The sequence below is a fragment of the Trichosurus vulpecula genome, chromosome 1, assembly GCF_011100635.1.
Source record: "Trichosurus vulpecula isolate mTriVul1 chromosome 1, mTriVul1.pri, whole genome shotgun sequence".
Lineage (NCBI taxonomy): Eukaryota > Metazoa > Chordata > Mammalia > Diprotodontia > Phalangeridae > Trichosurus > Trichosurus vulpecula.
In genome coordinates this window covers 91,836,874-91,859,244 of record NC_050573.1, presented here as the reverse complement: position 1 = coordinate 91,859,244, position 22,371 = coordinate 91,836,874, and the positions used below count along the sequence as shown (strand labels likewise).

General features: G+C 35.8%; 1 protein-coding gene across 2 annotated transcripts in view; it reads right to left on the bottom strand.

Annotated features, from left to right (window-relative positions):
• The window catches only part of TRAPPC9 (trafficking protein particle complex 9), a 1,018,418-nt gene that overhangs the window by 791,890 nt on the left and 204,157 nt on the right, over positions 1-22,371 (bottom strand). For both annotated transcript variants that reach the window (XM_036742028.1, XM_036742029.1), the window contains one exon: positions 5,525-5,651. In XM_036742028.1, coding sequence (XP_036597923.1) covers positions 5,525-5,651 — 127 coding nt within the window. The remainder of the gene's footprint in view (positions 1-5,524; positions 5,652-22,371) is intronic.

Below are 22,371 nucleotides of genomic sequence, written 5' to 3'. Positions count from 1 at the left end.
ACACCAAAGACAACATAGAAGGTCAGTGGGAAAACTCTGTTGGACTTGAGTGAGAGAGGAGGGTCTGGCCCCAGCCCCAGGGCAGTGGCAGTAGCAGCAGTGGCTGCTTCTGGAGCTCTCGACCCACAGACAATGGGGGAACCTGGTGGCTGATAAAAGGGGGATTGCAGGGATCTCTTTGATGGTGTTGAGGCAGGATTCTCTTGCTTTGCTCATGCTTCAATCTGGGTCACAATCTGGGGTGGGGGTCCCAGAGTGAGGAGGAGCGTTGGCATGGCAGAGCTTACAGCAATTGTGGAGAGAGAATCCTCCTCACAGTTCCAAGGCAGAGAAGAGTCAGACCAGAGCACAGACCGGGAGAGGAGTAAACACCTCTCCTTTGATCATACAACCCAGGAAAAACTAAAAATTTATAGCTCCCTAGAAATATCTCTGAAAACAGCTGCACAAAATCCCTGAAGCTTAGGACAGTATGCCCTCCACACTGGAACCAAAGACCTACCTTACAAAGAGCTAAATAATCAAGTAATTGTCTAGGAAAATGAGCAAACGGCAGGAAAAAAAATCAGACCATAGAATCTTACTTTGGTGACAAGAAGATCAAAATATACAAGAAGAAGACAATAAAGTCAAAGCTCTTACATCAAAAGCCTCCAAGAAAAATAATGAACTGGTTGCAAGCTGTGGAAGAACTCAAAAAGGATTTTAAATATCAAGTAAGAGAAGTAGAGGGAAAATTGGGAAGAGAAATGTGAGTGATGCAAGAAAATCATGAAAAACAAGTCAAAAGCGTGCTAAAGGAGACCCCCCAAAAAATTGCTGAAGAAAGTAACACCTTAAAAATAAACTAACCCAAATGGCAAAAGAGATCCAAAAAAGCAATGAGGAGAAGAATACCTTAAAAAGCAGAACTGGCCAAATAGAAAAGAAGGTCCAAAAGCTTACTGAAGAAAATAATTCCTTAAAAATTAGAAAGCAGCAAATGGAAGTTAATGACCTTATGAGAAATCAAGAAATTATAAAACAAAACCAAAAGAATGAAAAAATAAAACACAATGTGAAATATCTCATTGCAAAAAAAAAAAAACTGACCTGGAAAATAGATTCAGGAGAGATAATTTAAAGATTATTGTACTACCTGAAAGCCATGATCAAAAAAAGAGCCTAAACATCATCTTTCAAGAAATTATCAAGCAAAACTGACCTGATATTCTACAACCAGAGAGTAAAATAGAAATTGAAAGAATCCACCAATCACCTCCTGAAAGAGATCCCAAAAATAAAACTCCTAGGAATATTGTAGCCAAATTCCAGAGTTCCCAGGTCAAAGAGAAAATATTGCAAACAGCCATTAAGAAATAATTCAAGTTTTGTGGAAACACAATCAGGATAACACAAGATTTAGCAGCTTCTGTATTGAGGGACTGAAGGTCTTAGAATATGATATTCCAGAGGTCAAAGGAGCTAGGATTAAAACCAACAAAAGTGAGTATAATACTTCAGGGGAAAAAAATAAACATTCAATGAAATAGACTTTCAAGCATTCTTGGTGAAAAGATCAGAGCTGAATAGAAAATCTGACTTTCAAATACAAGAATCAAGAGAAGCACGAAAAGGTAAACAGGAAAGAGAAATCATAAGGGATTTGTTAAAGTTGAACTGTTTACATTCCTACATGGAAAGATATTTGTAAGTCATGAGACCTTTCTCACTATTAAGGTAGTTAGAAGGAATACACACACACACACACACATACACACACACACACATGTATACACACGCACACACGTGTGTGTATATGTATGTATATGTATATACGTATATGTGTTGTATGTATGTGTATGTATGTATGTATGTATACACACACAGACAGAGACAGAGGGCACATGGTAAACTGAATATGAAGTGTTGATATCTAAATAAAGGAGAAAGGGAGAGAGAGAATGGGGTAAATTATCTCACATAAAAGAGCCTAGAAAAAGCTTTGACAATGGAAGGGAAGAGGGGGAAAGTGAGAGGGATTGAGTAAACCTTACTCACATCAGATTGGACTTAAGGAGGGAATAACATACATACTCACTTGGGTATGAAACTCTATCTTACCCTACAGGAAAGTAGGGGGGAAGGGGATAAGAGAGGGGAGGATGATAGAAGGGAAAACAAATGGTGGGGAGGGGGTGGTAATCAGAAGCAAACACTTTTGAAGAGGGTCAGGGCCAAAGGAGAGAATAGAATAAATGGGGGGGGGGGGGGGCGGGCAGGATAGGATGGAGGTAAATATAGTTAGTCTTTCAAGACATGACTGTTATGGAGGTGTTTTGCATAAATACACATGTATAATCTATATTGAATTGTTTGCCTTCTCAATGAGGGTGGGTGGGGAGGGAGGAGGAGAAAGAATGTGGAGCTCAAAGTTGTTGTTATTTTAATGCAATTTCTCTTTCTAGCTCTTCTTGCTGGGTTTTATTGACATAATACAAAAATCCTGTTGATTTGTATGGATTTATTTTATATTCTGCAACTCTGCTGAAGTTATTGTTTCAATTAATTTTTATTTTATTATTATCTGCAAAAGTGCTAATTTTGTTTCTTCTTTTCCTATGCTTATTCCCTTAATTTCTTTTTCTTGTCTTATTACTATAGCCAACATTTCTAACACTATGTCAAATACAAAGTTATGATAAAAGATACCCTTGCTTCACTCCTGATCTTACCGGAAAGGACCCTACTTTATCTCCATTACATATTTGCCATGCAAAAAAAAAAAGTCCATTTATTCCTGTTGCATAGTGTTTTTCAAAGAAATGGGTGTTGTATTTCATCAAAAGTTTTGTCAGCATCTGTTCATGATTTTTCTTATTATTATATTAATAAATGTTATGTAGTTTTATACAGATAGATGTTTGTAGTTTTTTTAATATTAAATCAACCCTATAGTTCTGGAATAAATATAAGTAGTAGTATACAATCTTTGTGATATGATACTGTAATCTCTTCGCTAATATCTTATTTAGATTTTTGCATCAATATTCATTAGGGATACTGGCATATAGTTTTCTTTCTCTATTTTAGGAGTGTACATGAGGGAGACAAGTACATGTAAAAATATATACAGCATGAATGTAGAGTTACTAAATACAAATGTATACAAAGTAATTAAATTCTAGGTAGTTTGGGAGGGAGGGTACTAGCAGTTATATGATTTGCCCACTGTTAATATATGCCAGACAGGACCTGAATGCATGTCTTCCTGATTCTAAGACCAGCTCTCTATCTATTTTGTCACAATACCTCTGATTTCTGACAAGATAGGTGTTTAAAAAATGTCTAATTAATTTAAGTGAATGGCTGAAGACAGAGATAAGAGACTAAGAGGTCTAAATTGGAGAGAAAATTTTTAAGAATAAGCTTAGAAATGATGATTGCAGTGAGGAAAAGATAGGCTCTCCAAAGCAGTGAGCATAAGGGAAAAACAAGAAGAGAACAATGAACACAGACTAGAGCTGTCCAGTAACAGAGCAGGAGGAAAAGAATCCTGAAAAAAGCCTAGGAAAAAGGAATCCAAGAGGTAGAAGAATAATGAAGAGGGAAGTTAAAGGGGGAAAATAGTGACCCAGAATGTCAAATACAGCAAACTGGGTCACAGATATAAGAAGTGAGAAAAATCATTTAATAAGTAATGATAACCTTCAGTGCACGGCAGTGGGAAAGCCAGAAGCCAGACTGAAAAGTGTACAGGATGGACAGAACAGGTGGTAATGACATTCAGAAAGTGTAAATAGCACACCTATACTAGTTATTGACTCATTAAAAGCAGAAAAAATAGGGTCAATAAAAGGTTTCATTAAGGTAAGGGAACTGACATGTTCATAAATAAAGAAAATGGCTGAGAAAGACTGAGGCTTTTATAAGAGAAAAATAAGAGTTAGGGTAATATCTCCCAAGGTATCGGTCAAGAAGTCAGGAAATCTGGGTTCCTGTCACAAACTTTGACTCTAATGAGTTGTAAGAACCTGGGCAAGTCGCTTTTAGATCTGCTAATTCAATGGAAAAAGCGAGGTAGTTTCGGCAATAAAACTCTAAGAATCTATAAATGAAGTTCAAAGGGATGGCATAAATAATACATCTCATAAAAAGTTGAAGGATATGAACAGGCAGCTTTCAAAGGGAGAAATCCAAACTATCAAGAGTCATACTAAAAAATGCTCCAAATCACTAATAATTTGAGAAATGCAAATTAAAATAATTCTAAGATTTGTGCAGCCATAAGTTGGCAAAAAAATTATCCAAAAAAAGGGAAAATGACAAATGTTAGAGGGACTGCAAAAAAAAAATAAGAACATCAATGCACTGTGAGTAAAACAGTAAACCAATACAGCCATTTTGGAAAGCAATTTGGAATTATGCACAAAAATCCACTAAACTTTTAAACTCACTGATATCACTGTTAGGCCTATGTTACAAAGAGATGAAAGAAAGAGAAAGATGTATGTTGTATGTATGTATATGTTTTAACATATGCATAGTAGCACTTATTGTAGTGGTAAAGAACTGGCAGTTAACGAGGTGCCCATCATTTAGAACAAATTATGGAAGCTGAATTAATGGGATGCTATTGTGTATAAGAAATAACAATGGTGATGGTTTAAGAGAAACCTGGGAAAACTTGTATGAATTGATGCAGAGGAAAGTAAGGAGAACCAGGATAACAGTCTATACAATAACAACAACATTATAAAGATAATCAGCTTTGAAAAACTGATTAATGCAATGCCCAGCCATGATTCTAGAGGACCAATGATCACCAACCTCCTGACTAAAACGTGAGTCTCAAGATGTAGACTGAGAACACAATTTTTGCACATGATTAACATGGAATCTTTTTTTTTTTGCTTAAATATGCATACTCATGAGGGTTACTAAGTGAAAAAAAATAAAATTAAAATTTTTAAAAAATACATTGTAAAGCCAGGGAGAATGAAAAAAAGATTATATCAAGGCGATTAAATGTTATATTCAGCTTGCCATTCCTTATGGCAAAAGGGCCGTTTATTATTATTGATTTATTTATTAAAAAATAAATGGCAGGATAAAAATCATGACTATTATTCTTTATCATTTTAGGGGTGTATCCTCAAGATGATACAACCACTCAGCCAGTCTCCAAACTCAAAACCTTGATATTTTGGACCTTTGCCCCCTCCATCTCTTACCTCTCTAGTCCTATCACTATAATATCTATTCCCTCCCCTCCCCAATTCCAATCAATTGTACAGTCTCCCAAATTTACCGTTCTTATAAGTCATTCATATTACTCCTCTGCTCAAAATCCTATTGCCTACTGTAGGAAGTCCGAGCTTACCAGTTTGACAATCAAGACCCTCCGCACTCTGGCAGCACCTTTTAAGCTTCGTTTCATATAACACCCTACCATGAATTCTGTGTTCCAGTCAAACAAAATGACTTGTCCTGCCCATTTACACACCTCACACTCTTCTAAAACTACAAAGCAAAGAGTCCTTACCATTAATAGTAATGTGCCCTGTACTCCGAGGGACACCAACCAGTGTCACTGGATAAAGTCCGGATTCAGCAGGGAGAGAAAGAGCTGCAGGGAGAGATTCGAATTCCACTCCACTTGTGAGGAGACCCTAAAACAGAAAACATTATGTAAGCAAACAGAGACAATACTTATACCAGTTATCATTTTGTTCTATATTGAGCCTAGTGGTAAGAGGATTTACTAAAGCTGAAGATCTGTCAAAAGGTGAATAAAAATAATAATCTGAAGGAATGATATTTACAAGTATCCACCATGATTAATGAGGAATAACAAGAGCTAGCATTTATATAATACCTCAAGGTTTTTTTACATAGTTTTTAAGGTACTTTTAGTAGAGGTAGAAATTATGATTAATACAAAATAATCCTTCCATCCTCTCCCATCTTTGCCTGTTGACAGCCTATACATTCTAACATTCTCTCAACCTAATATTTATCCCCCTGCCCTTTCACAGCTAAACTCCTAGAAAAGACTGTCTACACTTGTCTGTTTACTCACTGTCCATTCATTTCTCAAGCTTGCAATCTGATTTCCATCCCCAAACGACTCAGCTGACACTGTTCTCTCTGGTTACCAATGACTTTTTTGTTGCTAAAACCAATTCTTTTTTCATCCTCCATCCTCTTTGCCTTTCTGCAGCATTTGGCACTGTGAACTACTTTCTCCCTTCTGGATAATCTTCCCTGCATCTCCTACTCTATCACCAATCCTTCTCAGCCTCCATTGATGATTCTTCATTCCATGTCCTACCTCCTATACATAGATGAATCCCAGAGCTTCATCCTGCACATTCTATTCTGCTCTCTCTCACTGATCATCAGCAACTATGGGTTCATCTCTCATCTCTATGCAGATGACTCCAAAATCTGCACAACCATCTTTCAAATCTCTCCTGACTTCCAATCCCCTACCTCTTTGATACCTGGGTGACATATCCACACGGATGTTCCATAGGCATCTCAAATACAATATGTCTAAAACAAACCTTAACTATCTTACCCCCTTAAATTATCCCTCCTCCTAACTTCTCTGTTTCTGTGGACGGTACCATAACGCAGATTCATAATGCACTCTAATTCTCATTTAATTGTTAATCTAATCAATCACCAAATCTTGTGATTGATTTTACCACCACAAACACATCTCTCTCTCTCCACTTACAGTTTCTTATAACCTTTTATCTCAACTACTAGACTCCTAATTGAAGTCCTTGCACTCAGCCACTTCTTTGCCCAAACTATCCTCCTCACAGCTGATAAACTGACATGCTTAAAGCAAAAATCTGGCCAGACAGAAGTGGCAGCACATGCCTGAGGTCTCTGCTATTGGGGAAGCTGAGGCTGGCATATCATTTGAGTTAGGGAATAGAGGGCTGAGAAGGAGAACCAAGCTATCTAAGGAGGAATGAACCTGCCCAGTCATAAATCAAACAAGTTTAAGTCTCTGTGCAGATCAGGAATAGAGTCAGCCCATAAATGGCCCCTTCCAGCCTAGATAAGATAGAGACCCAATCTTCCCCACCCAAAAAAAAAAAGGCACAAACATGAATATGGCACTCCCCAACTGAGAAGCTTAAGTAGTTCTCTTGTTATATATAAGAAAAATATATACTCTTCTATTGACATTTAAATCCCTTCACTATCTCGTTTCAATCTGTCTTTCCAGGCATGTCACATATTATTCACCCTTTACACACTACACTCTAGCAAAACTGACCAATATATGACATGCTACATCATACTGTTCCCTGTAAATTACATGCCATATCACACCTCCACACAGTATCACAGATTGTGCCCCACTCCTAGAATGCTCTCCATCAGCTCTCTTGGAAAGCCTTGTTCTCTTCCAAACTTAGCTCAAGCTCTAAATCCAACAGGCCTTTTTTTGAGTCTCTCAGCAGTTAGTTACCTGTCCTGAAATTATTTTGTGTTATTTCATCTCAATCTTATCTGTGTACAAGTTATACCCTGCCCCCCACTCACCCATCCAATAAAGTGGGTAAAAAAAATTATCCCACATAATTTAAATGTCACATTATTAAATTATTCCCTCTCCACTCAAAACAAACCTTAGCTCCTTAAGGACAAAGACTCTTACATTTTTGTGATTGTATCACCACCACTTAACTAAGTGACTTGCGTAGGATAGGTAGGCACTTAATAAATTTTCCCCATATGATGTGATGGGACATGATGTGATATATAATGTGACATAATCTATGATCTGTGATATATGATATGATGTTTTATGTAATATGATATATAACTAACCCATCCCGCTACAAGTGGCTAGGCCAGAGATCTACCATTTCCAACCTCCTTCTCCTTTCCCACCTGCCACCCTTTTCTTCTCCCTCCTCTTACGTTGTTAAAGCACTACATATACACATGAATGAACACGTGACTGTAATGTTTCCTCAACAGCATCTTTCAGAGAACACTAAATTTCAAATTCTCAATAGTGATTCCATTGTTGCTTCTTGTTTTAGGAAAAGCAATTGATTCTCTCTGTGGCATCTACCTGGTCCATGAGTGTGCTAAAATTTTATCTTGTTCTGGCCCCCCTGTTATTGTCCTTCATACTAAAAAAAGGACCAAAATGACATCACAAGGTCAGAGTCAAAGTACAGTGCGTCTGACTGTGGCTGATCAGACCAATACAAACTCTGCCACAGGGAACATTTGGGATGGAGATGTCTAAATTTAAACATCTCATATTTCTTTTAAGCTACTGCAATTCTCCTTTCCTCTTAGAGTACAGGGCCTTCTTTGATGCAGGCACACCATGATGAACAGTTTTGTGTCAGTCTTTCATGTCTCATAATCAATACAAAAGTTCTTCAGAGAGACCTTGAGAGTGTCCTTTTATCATTTCTTCTGACCTCTGCATGAATAAATACTTGCCTTGTGTGAATTCTCCATAAAATAGTCTTTTGGGCAAACATACAACATTAGTATTCAAACAATATGGCCAGTTCATCTGAGCTGCACCTTCACCCCCGGGCTCTAGTTTGTAAAGTAAGTTTATAAGTAGAAGTTATTGTTCAGTAGTTTCAGTTGCGTCCAACTCTTCGTGACCACGTATGGTGTGTTTTTGGCAACAATACTGGAGCAGTTTGCCATTTTCTTCTCCAGCTCACTTTACAGATAAGGAAACTAGAGCAAACCAGGGTCACACAACTATTAAGGACCTGAGTCTGGATATGAACTCAGGAAGATAAGTCTTCCTGACTCCAGACCTGGTATTCTCTCCACTATGCCACTTAGATGTCACGAGCAGCCTGTATGAAGTAACAATAGCAGGAAGATTGCAAAGGGGAACCTAGAAGTCACAGACAAACTGACTCAAAAATCAAAGGAGCATAATTTGCAAACTGTATCATATAATTATATATATAAATATATATATATATATATATATACACACATATACACACACACACACACACACACACACACACATATATATATATATATATATATATATATATATCTCCTAGGACTATGTACTAAATCAAGTTAAGCCATCTAGGCTTTGCTGTCAGAGCCTTTGGTCCTATGATATGTAAATCTCAGATAAGCTTCAGGCCTATGCATTAAGACAAGCAGAATGCCAAATGGCAATATGTTAATGAACTAATCCTAAGGTTGTATGGATAAGAGTTAGTCTGTCCCCTACCAAAATCCTATAAAAATGAGATCCTAAACTCCTGCCCCTCAAGCATTCTCCATCTCCAACTGGATCAATGCTGCCAAGTGCTCCCAGGTCTAACTCAAGGTTCCAACTCAGGGACTCTCTGTGCCTCTCCCTCTCCCCATTCTCTTCGCTCCACTGCCTGTCTGCCTTCATTGACCTATTCCTTGTCCCCATACCATCTGCCTCTATACCCTCTTTCGTGCTATACTTTCTGTACCTGTTTACCCTTGTACCCACTATTCTTTATTAAAGTGTGATTAAAACATTATTCCCCACCAACATCATGGTCTTTCCCTTTAGGTACTCAAAGAATTAGACATGCTTATCTCCATTTCATAATTCCACAAATTAATCAGCAATTCAATGAGGAACCCAAAGTTACAGCAGTATGAATGTAAGGCAATGCTCTGTCCCTGGAAATTCCCAACTTGTCATTCCTTTAAGCCTTATGCTGGGGAAAAAAGCAATAAAGAAAAGGGGTATGGATGATAAAATTTTTGAACTTGAAGTTGAGTTGTGCAATGTCATTGCATCATTTTTAGTCATCCACTGTGCCACCTAACTGTCCATTTTTGAAGAAAATTCAGAGCTGCCCAAAAATACTACTGTGGATGAATGACAAACTCATTAGGCAATTTTGATTTTTTAAAAACACAGAAAATGCAAACAAGAGCAAGTAAGAGACTGAATATAAAAGTAAGACGGTTCTGTAATGATGTCAAGATTCATGATTAAGATTAGATACAGGTGATTAAAGAATATAAAATAAGCAAATTCAATTACATAAAATTGAAGAGAATTTTCAAAACAAAATTATTACACCTAGAATTAGAAAAGAAGCATTTAATTGGAGAAACTATCTACAGCAAAATCTCTTTGAAAAGGTCAGATATTCAAAATATATAGTGAAATGATACAAATATATCAAACAAGAGCCATTCCCTAATGGTTAAACAATCAAATGATATAAACAAGTAATTAAAATATGCAAGCTGGTGGCAGCTATTGGAAAGGAAAACAATTTGGAATTATATTTTAAAAGCCATGAAACTGTACATAGTTTTTGATCCTGCAAAAACATTATTAGGTGATATATTCCAAGGAGGTAAAAGACAAGAAGAAAGGTCTTATATACAGTTATCCCTTCTACATCGCAGGGGTTAGGGGCACAGGGCCCTGGCAATCTAGAAAACTCACATAAAATATTTTTTGGCCCTCCCTTCATACCAGAGAAGAAGACTAATTTTCTTTTTTTCCTTTTATGAGATGTTTAGAATAGCTTATTGTAAAATTGGGCTGATATTATACAATACTATACTATATTTTATGCATTTCTGAGCTTGTAAACTTTTTCAGTATCACCTGGCCTTTGGGTATCATCAGCAGCTTCCACAAAACTCCCCCAAAATTCACATTTAACTTCTTAAGCCAACCAGCATATAGTGAAACCACAACAGGCAATGTGGAAGTCAATGTGGAAGAGCTAACTACAGAGAGACAGCACTTTTTATAGTAATTAAGAAGTCCAAGGAAATTGGGTTTTCATTGATTAAGGAAGACCTACAGAAATGGGGTATATGGACATAATAATACAGCAATATAATATTATTGTAAAATAAGAGATAATGAATATGTAGAATTGAGAGAAAATTTGGAAGACTTAAATGAACTAATGCAGGGCAAGTAAACAGGATTAAGTGAAAATCTTAAACAGAGATCATAAAGGAAGACAATACTGAATGATTTCCCAATACTGAACAAGGCATTAAACAATAATAACTTCAGAAGACTGAAAGAGAAGCATGCCTCTCCACCCTTTGGCAAAGAGTTGGTAGGCAGGTAGAGAATAAGACAAACATTTTCAAACATAGCCAAAGAGATGATTTGTTTTACTTGACTACAGAATGCCAGTGAGGGTTATTTTGTGGGAATGTGGAAATACCTGGATCGGACTGCAACTCCACAAGTAAGCCTCAGGCAAAAAACAAACAAACAAACAAAAAAACAGCCTTCTATTTGGCTATACTCCTACAGGAGTACCTGGAGGAAATTAAACTCAATATACAAAATGGGGAAAGCTAGGGAAAAAAGAATGGTAAGGAAAATGAACTGAGAATGGAAGATTTCGCTTAAGAAAATGAATGCCTTTAAAATTAAAATGAGTCAGGGAGAAAACATAGATTCAACAACACAATAAGAAATAACAAAACAAAAAAAATTTTAATTTATGATTTTTAAGAACTATCATATCAGAAACAACTGACCTGGAAAACAAATCAAAAGGAGGTAATCTAAGAATTCTCAGACTCTTTAAAAATCATGATCAGAAAAAAGTCCAGATACCACATTATATAAAATTATGAATGAAAATTACCCCTAATTCTTAGAACCAAAGAACAAAGTGAAAATAAAAATAATACAACAATCATCTCTAGAAAGAAACCCTAAAGTGAAAACTCTCAGGATTATCAGTCAAAATCTAGAGCTTCCAGGTAAAATTTAAAAAATACTCAAAGAAGAAATTCAAATACCAAGGAGCCATAATTACATCATAAAAAAACAGCATCTGCCACTATAAAGAAGAGGAGAGGTAGGAAGTGGATATTCTAAAAGGAAAGAAATAAAGAATTTCAACCAAAGATAATCTATCTATATGGCAAAACTGAGTATAATCCTATAGAGGGGGAAATGGGGTTTTAATGGAAGAGAGGATTTTTAAGCATTCCTGATAAAAAGACCAGAAGTGAATAGACATTTGAAAATGGAAATGGAGATATTAAGAGAAATATAAAAGGTACATGTATTTTTATAATTGAAAGTTAATATGTGAGAACAAATTGTTTACTCATTAATGGATAGTCAAGAAACAAACGTCTTAGGAAAGGAGAAAGAAGGAGAAGGAAATCATAATAGCGTTCATAATATGAAGAATATATAAACATAGAGAAGGAGGAGAGAGAAGGAAAAGGCATTCTAGGATTCTCATTTTTATCTGAGTCAGATAAAGGAAGACTGAATACAATTACACACAGAGAGATCTCAGTATAGAAACATATTAACTCGAAAGAGAAACTTGAGGGGACAGGTGAGGGAAGACGGAGGCATCTAAGAGGGAAAGCAAGATAAGTAAATGAACAGTCATAAGCAAAACAAACTCAAATGTTGGCAGGAAGAACATGAAGGAATGATTAAGGGAAAGAATAAAAACTTGGGATCTGGGGGTAAGGAAAAAAAAGATTAGATCTGTAACAGTGAGAACACAAAAGTGCAATCCTCTTTAGGATTTATCTCCCAGGAAACTCTCAGACCTAGGTATTTCCACAATCCCATAAAATAACGCTCACTTGTATAGTATAGTCAAGTAAAACATCATCTCTTTGGCCATGTTTGAAAATGTTTATCTTATTCTCCACCTGCCTACCTTTGCAAAAGAGAGGAGAGGCATGCTTTACTTTCAGCCTTCTGAAGTTATGATTATTTCCTGCATTGTCCACTTAAGAGAACACAAAAATGGGGCAAATTCCTCTCTTCTACCACTTTATTCTTATTTATGAAGACTGAGGTGGGAATAAAGAAAGGGAAAAGTAGGAGAGAACAGGATGAAGGGAAATACAAAATTAACATTCAGAACTATGAATGTGAATGGAAAAAATTGTTCATAATACAAAAGTAAATAGCAGAATGGATTAGAAAACAGAACCCACCAAAAGGATGTCTATAAGAAATACATTTGGAAACATAAAGATGCACATGGAGCTAAAATGATACCTAAAGCAAAAATAATTATGCTGCTTCTGAACTCAAAAAAAGCTGAGATAAAGATCAATTTAATATTTGGCTATAATAAATATGGAAAAGATTAAGACGTGAGATGGGAAATTACCACAAGTAATTTATATGTACCTAATACTTGATTTATATGTACCTAATAATGTAGCATCTAAATACTTAAAGGAAATATTATTTGAAATGGGAGAGAAATAGATAATAAAACTATAATATTAGAAGACTTTAATGTATCCCTTTCAGATGTAGAAAAATGTAAACAAAAGATAAACAAAAAAGAATTTAGGGACCTGAATAGAACTAAAGAAAATTAGAGAAGATAAATCTCAAGAAATTAAACATTCAAAAGAAACAGCAATATTCAACATCTGTCAGACATTGCTTGAACTACTACTAGCTCAAAGTAGTTCACAGTTTCACACTAGATCTTGCTATATTCTTTTTGTTGATGTTCTCATATATTTGGGATACGTTTTGTGTACTTATACCTTCTGCTAAGTCAGGATTACTTTCTTGTTTATGACATCATATCTTTGCAAAACTGAATTTTCGCCAGTCACTGGGTTCCTATAATAAAAAGCCAATACCACTTGAAAATCAATGTGGAACAGGAAATAAGGATGGGGACACCAATCTGATTCCAAAGTTTGAGATAGTATACAGTGACCAATAAGTGCAAATATTTCACTAATAAAGTAACTGTGGTTATTAAAGAATGAAATAAAAATAATTTCTTCTTTCAATTGACATCCATTACTTTTTCAAATGGCTACTAACTTGTTGGAACATAATTATTTAGTAAGCTGTTTGAACCTAACAATTAGTAAATGGAACTGTTGGGTATTTCTCTTGACCTAAGAGCACCAAGAAAAAATTATTAAGACATAAGGGCATTGTGAACTTCCTTGAGGTACCATGAAAAAATAAAAAATTACTGACACTAAAGATACCATGAACTGAGAAATTTTAGGAATCTTTGGTTTGGAGAAGCTCTAAATGTTTTTATCAACAAAAGAAAAAACAGAAATCAATGAGTTGGGCATGTAATTTTAAAAACTTGAACATCAAAAAATTTGAACTCACCAACTAAATAACAAAGTTAAAAATCTAAAATTAAAGAAAAATTTAATTACTGACATCAAAAAGACCACTAAATGATTTTTTTAAAAATTAAGAGCTGACTTTTCAAAAATTAAACTGAGATAATTTTTTTTATTTTTGAAAGAGGAAAGAAAAATCAAATTATTCATAACAAATATGAAAAAGGAGACTTTAACAAGAATTTAGAAGGAAATTTTAGAAATCATTTTATCTAACTGTGGATTAACAAACCTGACAACTTGTAGTAAATAAATGAATACTAAAAAAAATATAAAAGACCAGAATTAACAAAAGAAGAAACAGATCATTTAACTAAACCAATGTTAGAAAAATAAAGTGAACAAACCATGAATGACATAAAACCATAGACAAAAATCTCTAGGACCAGAGGGATTCATAAGTGAAACATATCAAACATTCAAAAAACAATAAATTTCAGTATTAAACTTTGCAGCAAAAAAGTGTCCTTTTAATCTCTATAATACAAATACTGTCTTTATATCTAAATCAAGAAAAACAAAGCTAAGAAAGAAATCCATAGAATATTAATACCCTGAATGAATCTTTTTGTAAAATTTTTAAATGAAACATTAGCAAGTAGGCCAAAACAAAATATTAGAAAGATTATACACTATGACTAGATTGGGTTTATATCAGGAATAGTATAATAAATCATGTTAATAATAAAAATGATACTTTTAGTCCTCAGTAGAAAACTCTTTGAGAACAGTGACTATCCCTTATCCATCCTTGTATATGTCCCAGCATGAATTAATATTTGTTACTTGATTTAATTCTAAGAGATTTGCACATAATCATTGAAATGAAATCAAGACACCTGGATTCTAGTCTAAGCTCAACCAAATGTGTGCTGAGTGACTGAGCAAGTTACTTGACCTCCATTTCTTTATCTGTAACCTAAAGGATTATGACCAGATGACCTCTAAGATCCTTTGCAGCTTTAACATTCAATTAAGTTGTGAATTTATAACTCACAAATAATCTACAGGTTGACTTTTCAGTCCTACCATCTTAGCTCTTTCTCTTGTCTAGGAGATAGCTAACAAGATAATATATGTAAAGAGCTTTGCAAACCATAAAGAACTACATAAATGTCAGCTCTGATTATTTTTATTGCATCTACTTGCCGGAATTCAGAGTTCAGATGCAAAAATAAACATTGTTTTTTATTTCAAGAAGGGATAATTCACATATATATGAATTTATGGTTAACAGAAGTACTTTCCTCACAACAACCCTGTAAGGTCATGGCCAAAAAAATTATTGTTTAACATTATACAGATGAGGGAACTGAGGCTCACAGAGATTAAATTACTTGTCTGTGGTCACATAACTATTGTGTTATCAGACCACGATTCTATTTCTACTCTGCCAGTGCCTAGCTTCTAGAAATACTGGACTATTCACCTGGATACCACACCATGTCCTTTCAAACATCCGTACACTTGCTCATAGCATGCCACGTAAACTGTCACATACTTCTCCAACACGTCTCCCTGATTCAACTCAGGTATCACTTGCTCCATAAGACTTTACTAAATCTTCCAAGTAGAAGTGATCATTCCAATTTCTTAAAGCCTTTAGTCTTGAGCTCTCCTGGGGATTTAGCAGAATTGATTTTACATTATATTTATGTGAAGGGATGATAGGATCATAGAGCTGGAAGAAACCTCAAAGGCAAACTTTCCTCATTTTATAGATGAGGAAACTGAGTCCAAAGGAGGTGAAGGGATTGGTTTGTCACACCAGTCGTAAACATGCAAAGTAGGATCTGAACCTCAACGACTAATTTTGGAGTCAGCTCTTTCCCCTAGACTAGACCAGGACTTATTCCTATGTAATATTTCAAGGTACTTGGGGACAGCGGCAGCCTCATTTTTTTACCTTTCTATCCCCAGAACCTAGCACTGTGACATAAATAGAAGTTGCTTTTAAAATATTTGTTGAATTAAATTTCATCTGTGTACTATACCACTGCCTCAGACTCAAAAAACATGTATTTCCTATGCCCCTAAATCAGCATGCAACATTAGGCAAACCTTTCCTCCCTGAGCCCAAATTTCCTAATCTATAAAACAGAAGAAGGGGAGAATGGCAGTGAAATACTAAGATCACTCACTGAATGCTAATTAATGAATAGATGATGCTCATGATGGAGTCAATGACAAATTAACCAGAAGATACACACTATATAAAGGAAATTGATTTTTAAGGAACACATAATTAGGGCAAACTGTCTTATCTTTCATGTCAACTAGAGAATAGGTTTATCAAAATTGCTATTATTATTGTTGTTCCTCCTTTGTTCTCAAAGAGAACCAATGACATCACAAGGGTGATGTCTTGGTTTTTGAGTGATTGGATTTAAGTGAAGCAGAGTTACACAAAGTTATCAACTTCACTCTCTCCTTCAATCATCAAAGTCTAGTGGCAAGACAAAAGGATGACTGGCGATGGCCCAGGATGCAGTGGATGATCTTGGTGTCTTGGATGTCTGACCAAGCTCTAAGTTCTCCATAGTACCTGCTTCAGTAGACAAGAAAACAGTCAAGATGACTGGAAATGGCCCAGGATGTAGTGGGTGACCTTGGCCTTTTTAAGCTAAGGTCTTTCCCAGGTCTATTTGGCTGAGGCAACACTCATTCAGGGATTAAAGGATAGCTTTTGCTTAGCAAACGTTAGAGTAACGGAAACTGTGAAGAGGTTTAGCCCATATAAGGAACTACATAATTTCCAATATAAGAAAAAACTTCCTAACAATTAGAGTTGCCCCCAAATACAATGAGTTGCCTAGCACTTGGGGCCTGGACAAGATGACTTTTAAAGTCCTTCCAACTCCAAAAGTCTACAATGTAAATTTTCATGGTAGCCAAGTTGTTCAATTACTTAAATTTCAGATAAATAATTTATTTCATTTATTTCGAATCACAGTGTAAATCTGACCAGTTCTCCTCACTTTTAAAGTTCATGTATATTAAAAATAGATGAAAATTTAGACTAATAATGATAGCACTTATATAGCACTTTAATGTTTGCAAAGCACTTTATAAATACTATCTCTTTTCATCTGTATGTTAATTAAGTGTGAATAAAAAAATCCATGTGGTGTTGCAGACATGATATTTCATTTCTTAGCAAAGCAGAGCCTTATAGTGAATTCCATGAGTCCATACCAAAAACAAGAGCTCATCCCCACAAAAATTATTCCAGAGGATGTTGCTTCTTTTTCTGTTTTAGTTACAAACATTTGAGCATAAAACTCACGCAGCAGCCTTTGAAAGGAACTGAGATGCCATTTAACTAGATAAAGAGTGCCCTCAACAGCTGACAGAGTGGTACCACTGCTTGGCTTGCTGCTTTATTTGTTAGGCAGGTTTCCTTGGGTTCCTTTTTTAAAAAAAAAAAACTATACTGGAACCATTTCTATGAAAAATCACAAAAAGCACATATATTCATTCCCCTTTAGGAAAGGGGGAAAGGCCAACTCTATATGACAATTTTAAATTTAACAACCAAGTTCAAAGGGTTCACATATGAAAATAAAAGCACTTCTGTGAATATCAAGGAGGTATCTAAAGGCTTTCTTTCATCTCTTACTCCTGCTTTTCATTCATATCACAGGCCCCTCAAGCAAGAGGCTGACTTTCAAAAGGAGAAAAATTTCCTCTAGTAAAACTGAATTTAAAAATGAAAAATCTGCAAAATCATTCCTGAAGCAAGCTCCTGTTTACTTGGAAAAATCAAATTTTGATAAGCAATACAAGAATCATAGAAGGCTCACCTAAAGGAGACTTAACAAATTATCTAGATTTCTTTGTTTTTATAGATGAGGAAACTGAGGCTGAAAGGAAAAATGACCTCCACCCAGTAAACAAAAACACATCTGATTCTTAGGCCAATATTGTCTCCAATCCTCCCAGTCCCCCTTTCCACTTCCATAGCACATAAGCCTTACAGACAATAATGCAAATAGATGATTTCGCTCACTGGCACATAATAGGCACTTAATAAAGGTTTACTAATTAATTAATTACTTAAAGTCACCCCATAGTATTTTCTTCAGTGGTCTTTTGGACCTCCTTTTCCATTTGTCTAATTCTGCCTTTCAAGGCATTCTTCTCCTCATTGGCTTTTGGGAGCTCTTTTCCCATTTGGGTTAGTCTATTCTTTAAGGTGTTATTTTCTTCAGTATTTTTTGGGTCTCCTTTAGCAAGTCATTGACTTGTTTTTCATGATTTTCTTGCATCACTCTCATTTCTCTTCCCAATTTTTCCTCTACTTCTCTTACTTGCTTTTCCAAATGCTTTTTGAGCTCTTCCATGGACTGAGACCAATTCATATCTTTCTTGGAGGCTTTGGATGTAGGCTCATTGACTTTGTTGACTTCTTCTGGCTGCATGTTTTGATCTTCTTTGTCACCAAAAAAAGATTCTAAAGTCTGAGTCTGAGTCTGAATCTGAGTGTATTTTCGCTGCCTGGCCATGTTCCCAGCCAACTACTTGACCCTTGAGCTTTTAGTCAGGGTATAACTGCTTTTAGAGTAGAGAGTACTTTGTCCCAAGCATTAGGGGCTGCACTGCTGTTTTCAGAGCTACTTCTACACAGCAAGCTCTGCAACACCAGCGCTCCTCCTCCCCCGAGAACTGCCAACCAGGACTGCAACCCAGACCCAAGCAGGTGCTACACTCCCCCTCTCATCCGCTGCTTAATTCCTCCCACCAGGTGGGCCTGGGGCTGGAAGCAACTGCAGCTGGAGCTCTGGAAGCAGCCCCAGAGCTGCAACACCTCTGCGCCCCAGGGGCTAGGACTGACTGCGCACTCCTCTCATTCTGATCCAATAGTTTTTCCACTAACCTGCTCTGATGTCTTTGGCATTTGTGGGCTGAGAAGTCTGGTAACTGCCACAGCTCAATGATTCAGGGCCCTACCGCCTGTTCTGCCCAGCTCCCAGTCTGGTTGGTCCTGGCACAACCCTCACTGGACTGTGCTCTGCTCTACTCCCAGCTTCATGTGATAGACCCCTCCCCGCCAACATCCAGGCTTTCCTGGGCTGGAGCCCTGCTTCCCTCTGCTATTTCATGGGTTCTGTAGCTCTAGAATTTGTTCAGAGCCATTTTTGACAGGCGTTTGGAGGGACCTGGGGGAGAGCTTAAGCAAGTCCCTGCTTTCCAGCTGCCATCTTGGCTCCACCCCTGCCTCACTATTCTGAAGGCTATATGGCCATGTATTACCAATAGGACCTCCACCCAACATGAAGACAAAATTCCTCACATACCTTTGACACAATGTAGATACCAACAGGTCATGTGGACTGTCCACTGGTTTTACTTTGCCATCAGTAAAGAGCTAGCTCTTCTATTTTTGATCATGCATCTCTTTAATGGTATCTTTTGCATTATTCCTCTCATGTAATCCCTTGTTTGTAATACGCTGTGGCCACCTCATGTCCCCCATGTATCTCTTTTTTGCTCTTCACCTTTAGCTCTTCAGAGATTATAGTATTCCATGACTCACAGCCATATAACACTACCAATTTTATATATATATATATATATATATATATATATACTATATATATATATATATATATATACATATACATACATACATACATATATATACCTATATATAATATTAAAAAGACAGGTGGGAATCTATCTCAGGGAAACCGAGGTTAAAAAAAAGTTTTGCAATGCACTTAAGGCAATCTAGCTCACTCTACTCTCCCTATTCAATTCTGGGCCAACATCACTGTCCATTTGCAGTGTCTGTCCAAGCTACAAATGTTGAAGGACAAGCTCTATCCATCCATCTACATAGCAAAGTTTAGTGATCCTCTTAGTTTTTCTTGTGTGCGGAGAGCTAAACCAAACTCTTTTGAGTGATTATGGATCTCATTTGGGAGACTGTGGTTTGATGAAATCAGCAAATCTACAAACAGAAACATGAAGAGGATCTTACCACCCATAAAGAATGCCTCTTCAAATTAGGATCTTAGATTGAACTCCTCTCTGACAGTAGTGAACATCTTTGATGAGCAAGTATCTTCCAATTTTATGTCTTCCTTGTTATTACTAATCAGTAGGGAGCTAAGGTTATCTCTCTTGTTTTATCTTTCAGATAATCTTATTTGAAATATTAAAAGTTTGAAACTATTGAAAATATTCATGGTAGATTGTTTGTTAGAAGAGAGCCTTTAAAATGGAACTCTACTAAATCAACAGCTTTTTTTTATGGTCAACAAGCGATAAGGGGAATCTTGTATTATCTATACATTTCAATCAATGATGTGATAGTAAAATGTGGTCTGTTGTGGAATGTCATTTCTAAAAGGCGGCCTGTGCCTTGCTGATACTCTTACTAAGCATACCTTCAATCATGCATAAATCATTCTCATTAAATTTTACATAGATGGGAAAGTAGACATAGTGTTAAGTAGTCATTCATGAATCAGCCATCTCTAAACAGATCTCTCATTTATCAGAGTAAAGATTAAAACTAGCCAAAAGAAAAAACAATTAGAGAATAAAAATGAGAAAAAGATATGGCTTACAGTGAAAACAAATTCACCTTGACCTGTTTAAACAAATGACTGAAATACTGAAAAATGGGAAATAGAGGAAAGGACACCCACACTGATTAAAACAATTTTGTAAAGAAGTTTAACTGATATAAATTAAATGTTACAACACAGAGAATGAAATATCCTAAGAGTGATCTCAGTCAGAAAACATTTGATCTACTTGCTACAGCAATGACCTGATAGCTGAAAGCAACCTAAGTTAAGACAACAAATTAATTTGTAAAATGTTACCAAAAAGATTGCGAAATGATTAAGAGCAGTTATAACATCATAAAAGAACAAAAAACAGGGAAAAGATAAATAACTTTAAAGACACTTTGGTGAAAGCCCTAATTAAAGTTATCCCAAAAGCATTTAAAGCATGAAACTAAATAGGGGAAAACAAACAGATAAAAGACAGAGAAGATCTATTAACAATCAGGAAGCCTCCATTTTGAGATCCTGTGATCAAAGTACTGGGTGTGCTTCTTAAAGAAACAGAAGTACTGAAGAAAACAGGATGAGAAAAGAAGCTGGACCAGAACATGAATATATAAAGGAAGCCTGGGGTTGAAGCAAGACAATTTTTAGGGCATTTGCAAAAGATCAGCTCTCAAGATCTCTGAACAAGGGGAAGTTATCAAAGGCACTCAGAAAAAAAAAAAAAACCTCAGGTCTCATTTTTACTTTTTAAAAAGTGACTGAAAGAATATCAATAAATACTGACTCATAGGCACGAAGTACTCAATAAATGTTAGCTAAAATAAATAAAAATAAAGTAAGCCAATAAAAAATTAAATTTATTGTTTTCAAATACATGTAGTAACTCAAATAAAATTCTTATGGTGAACTTGCTATGACTTATCTGTAATTAGCAGCATCTATTTGGATACCTTTTTTATTATATATTAGTAATCATTATTAATCAACATAACATACATTTACATAACACACAGTACATTTTTACAAGCACTTTCATCCACATTCATCCTCAAAATGTCCTGGTAAAGCAGTTGTCACAGGCAGTAATATTCTCCTCCCACATACGATGAAATTGAGAACCAGGGATGCAAAGTACTTTGTCCAAAGTAACACAAATGCAGTGGTGCTCTTGTCATCACACAACCTTTCTTCTAACCACAAAGTTTCAAAAGTTCTTTAAAACCAATTTCTTCTTTAAAAGTATTTTTGTACTATAAACTTAATAAGGAAAGTATTCAAAAATAGAACACAAATAAACTTGACCCCCGACCAGGTTAAAGAAGTACAAATCTGGAATTAGTAAACTCAAAATGGATGTGGCTCAAGTGCATTAGAGGGGTTTTCTAGTACACTCACAGCTGCTGGGCTGCACATTTAATCTACCCAACAACATAAAAATCATCTTGCATAGTGTTTACTGAACAATATAATCAGGCTTTGCAGTTATAAATACTAATGCCAGTTCAGCCAATACTCACTCTGTAACCTTTGGCAAATCATTTCTGTCTTGGGTGTAATTAGCATGTAATCGTGCAGCTAACCCTCAAATATCCATGTTAAAGAAGAAAGAGGAATAGGCCCAATGAACTAAGTATTAAAATGTCATATGCCAAACACAATCAGGAATTTCAAATATCTTGAAGATGACAATCAAGCA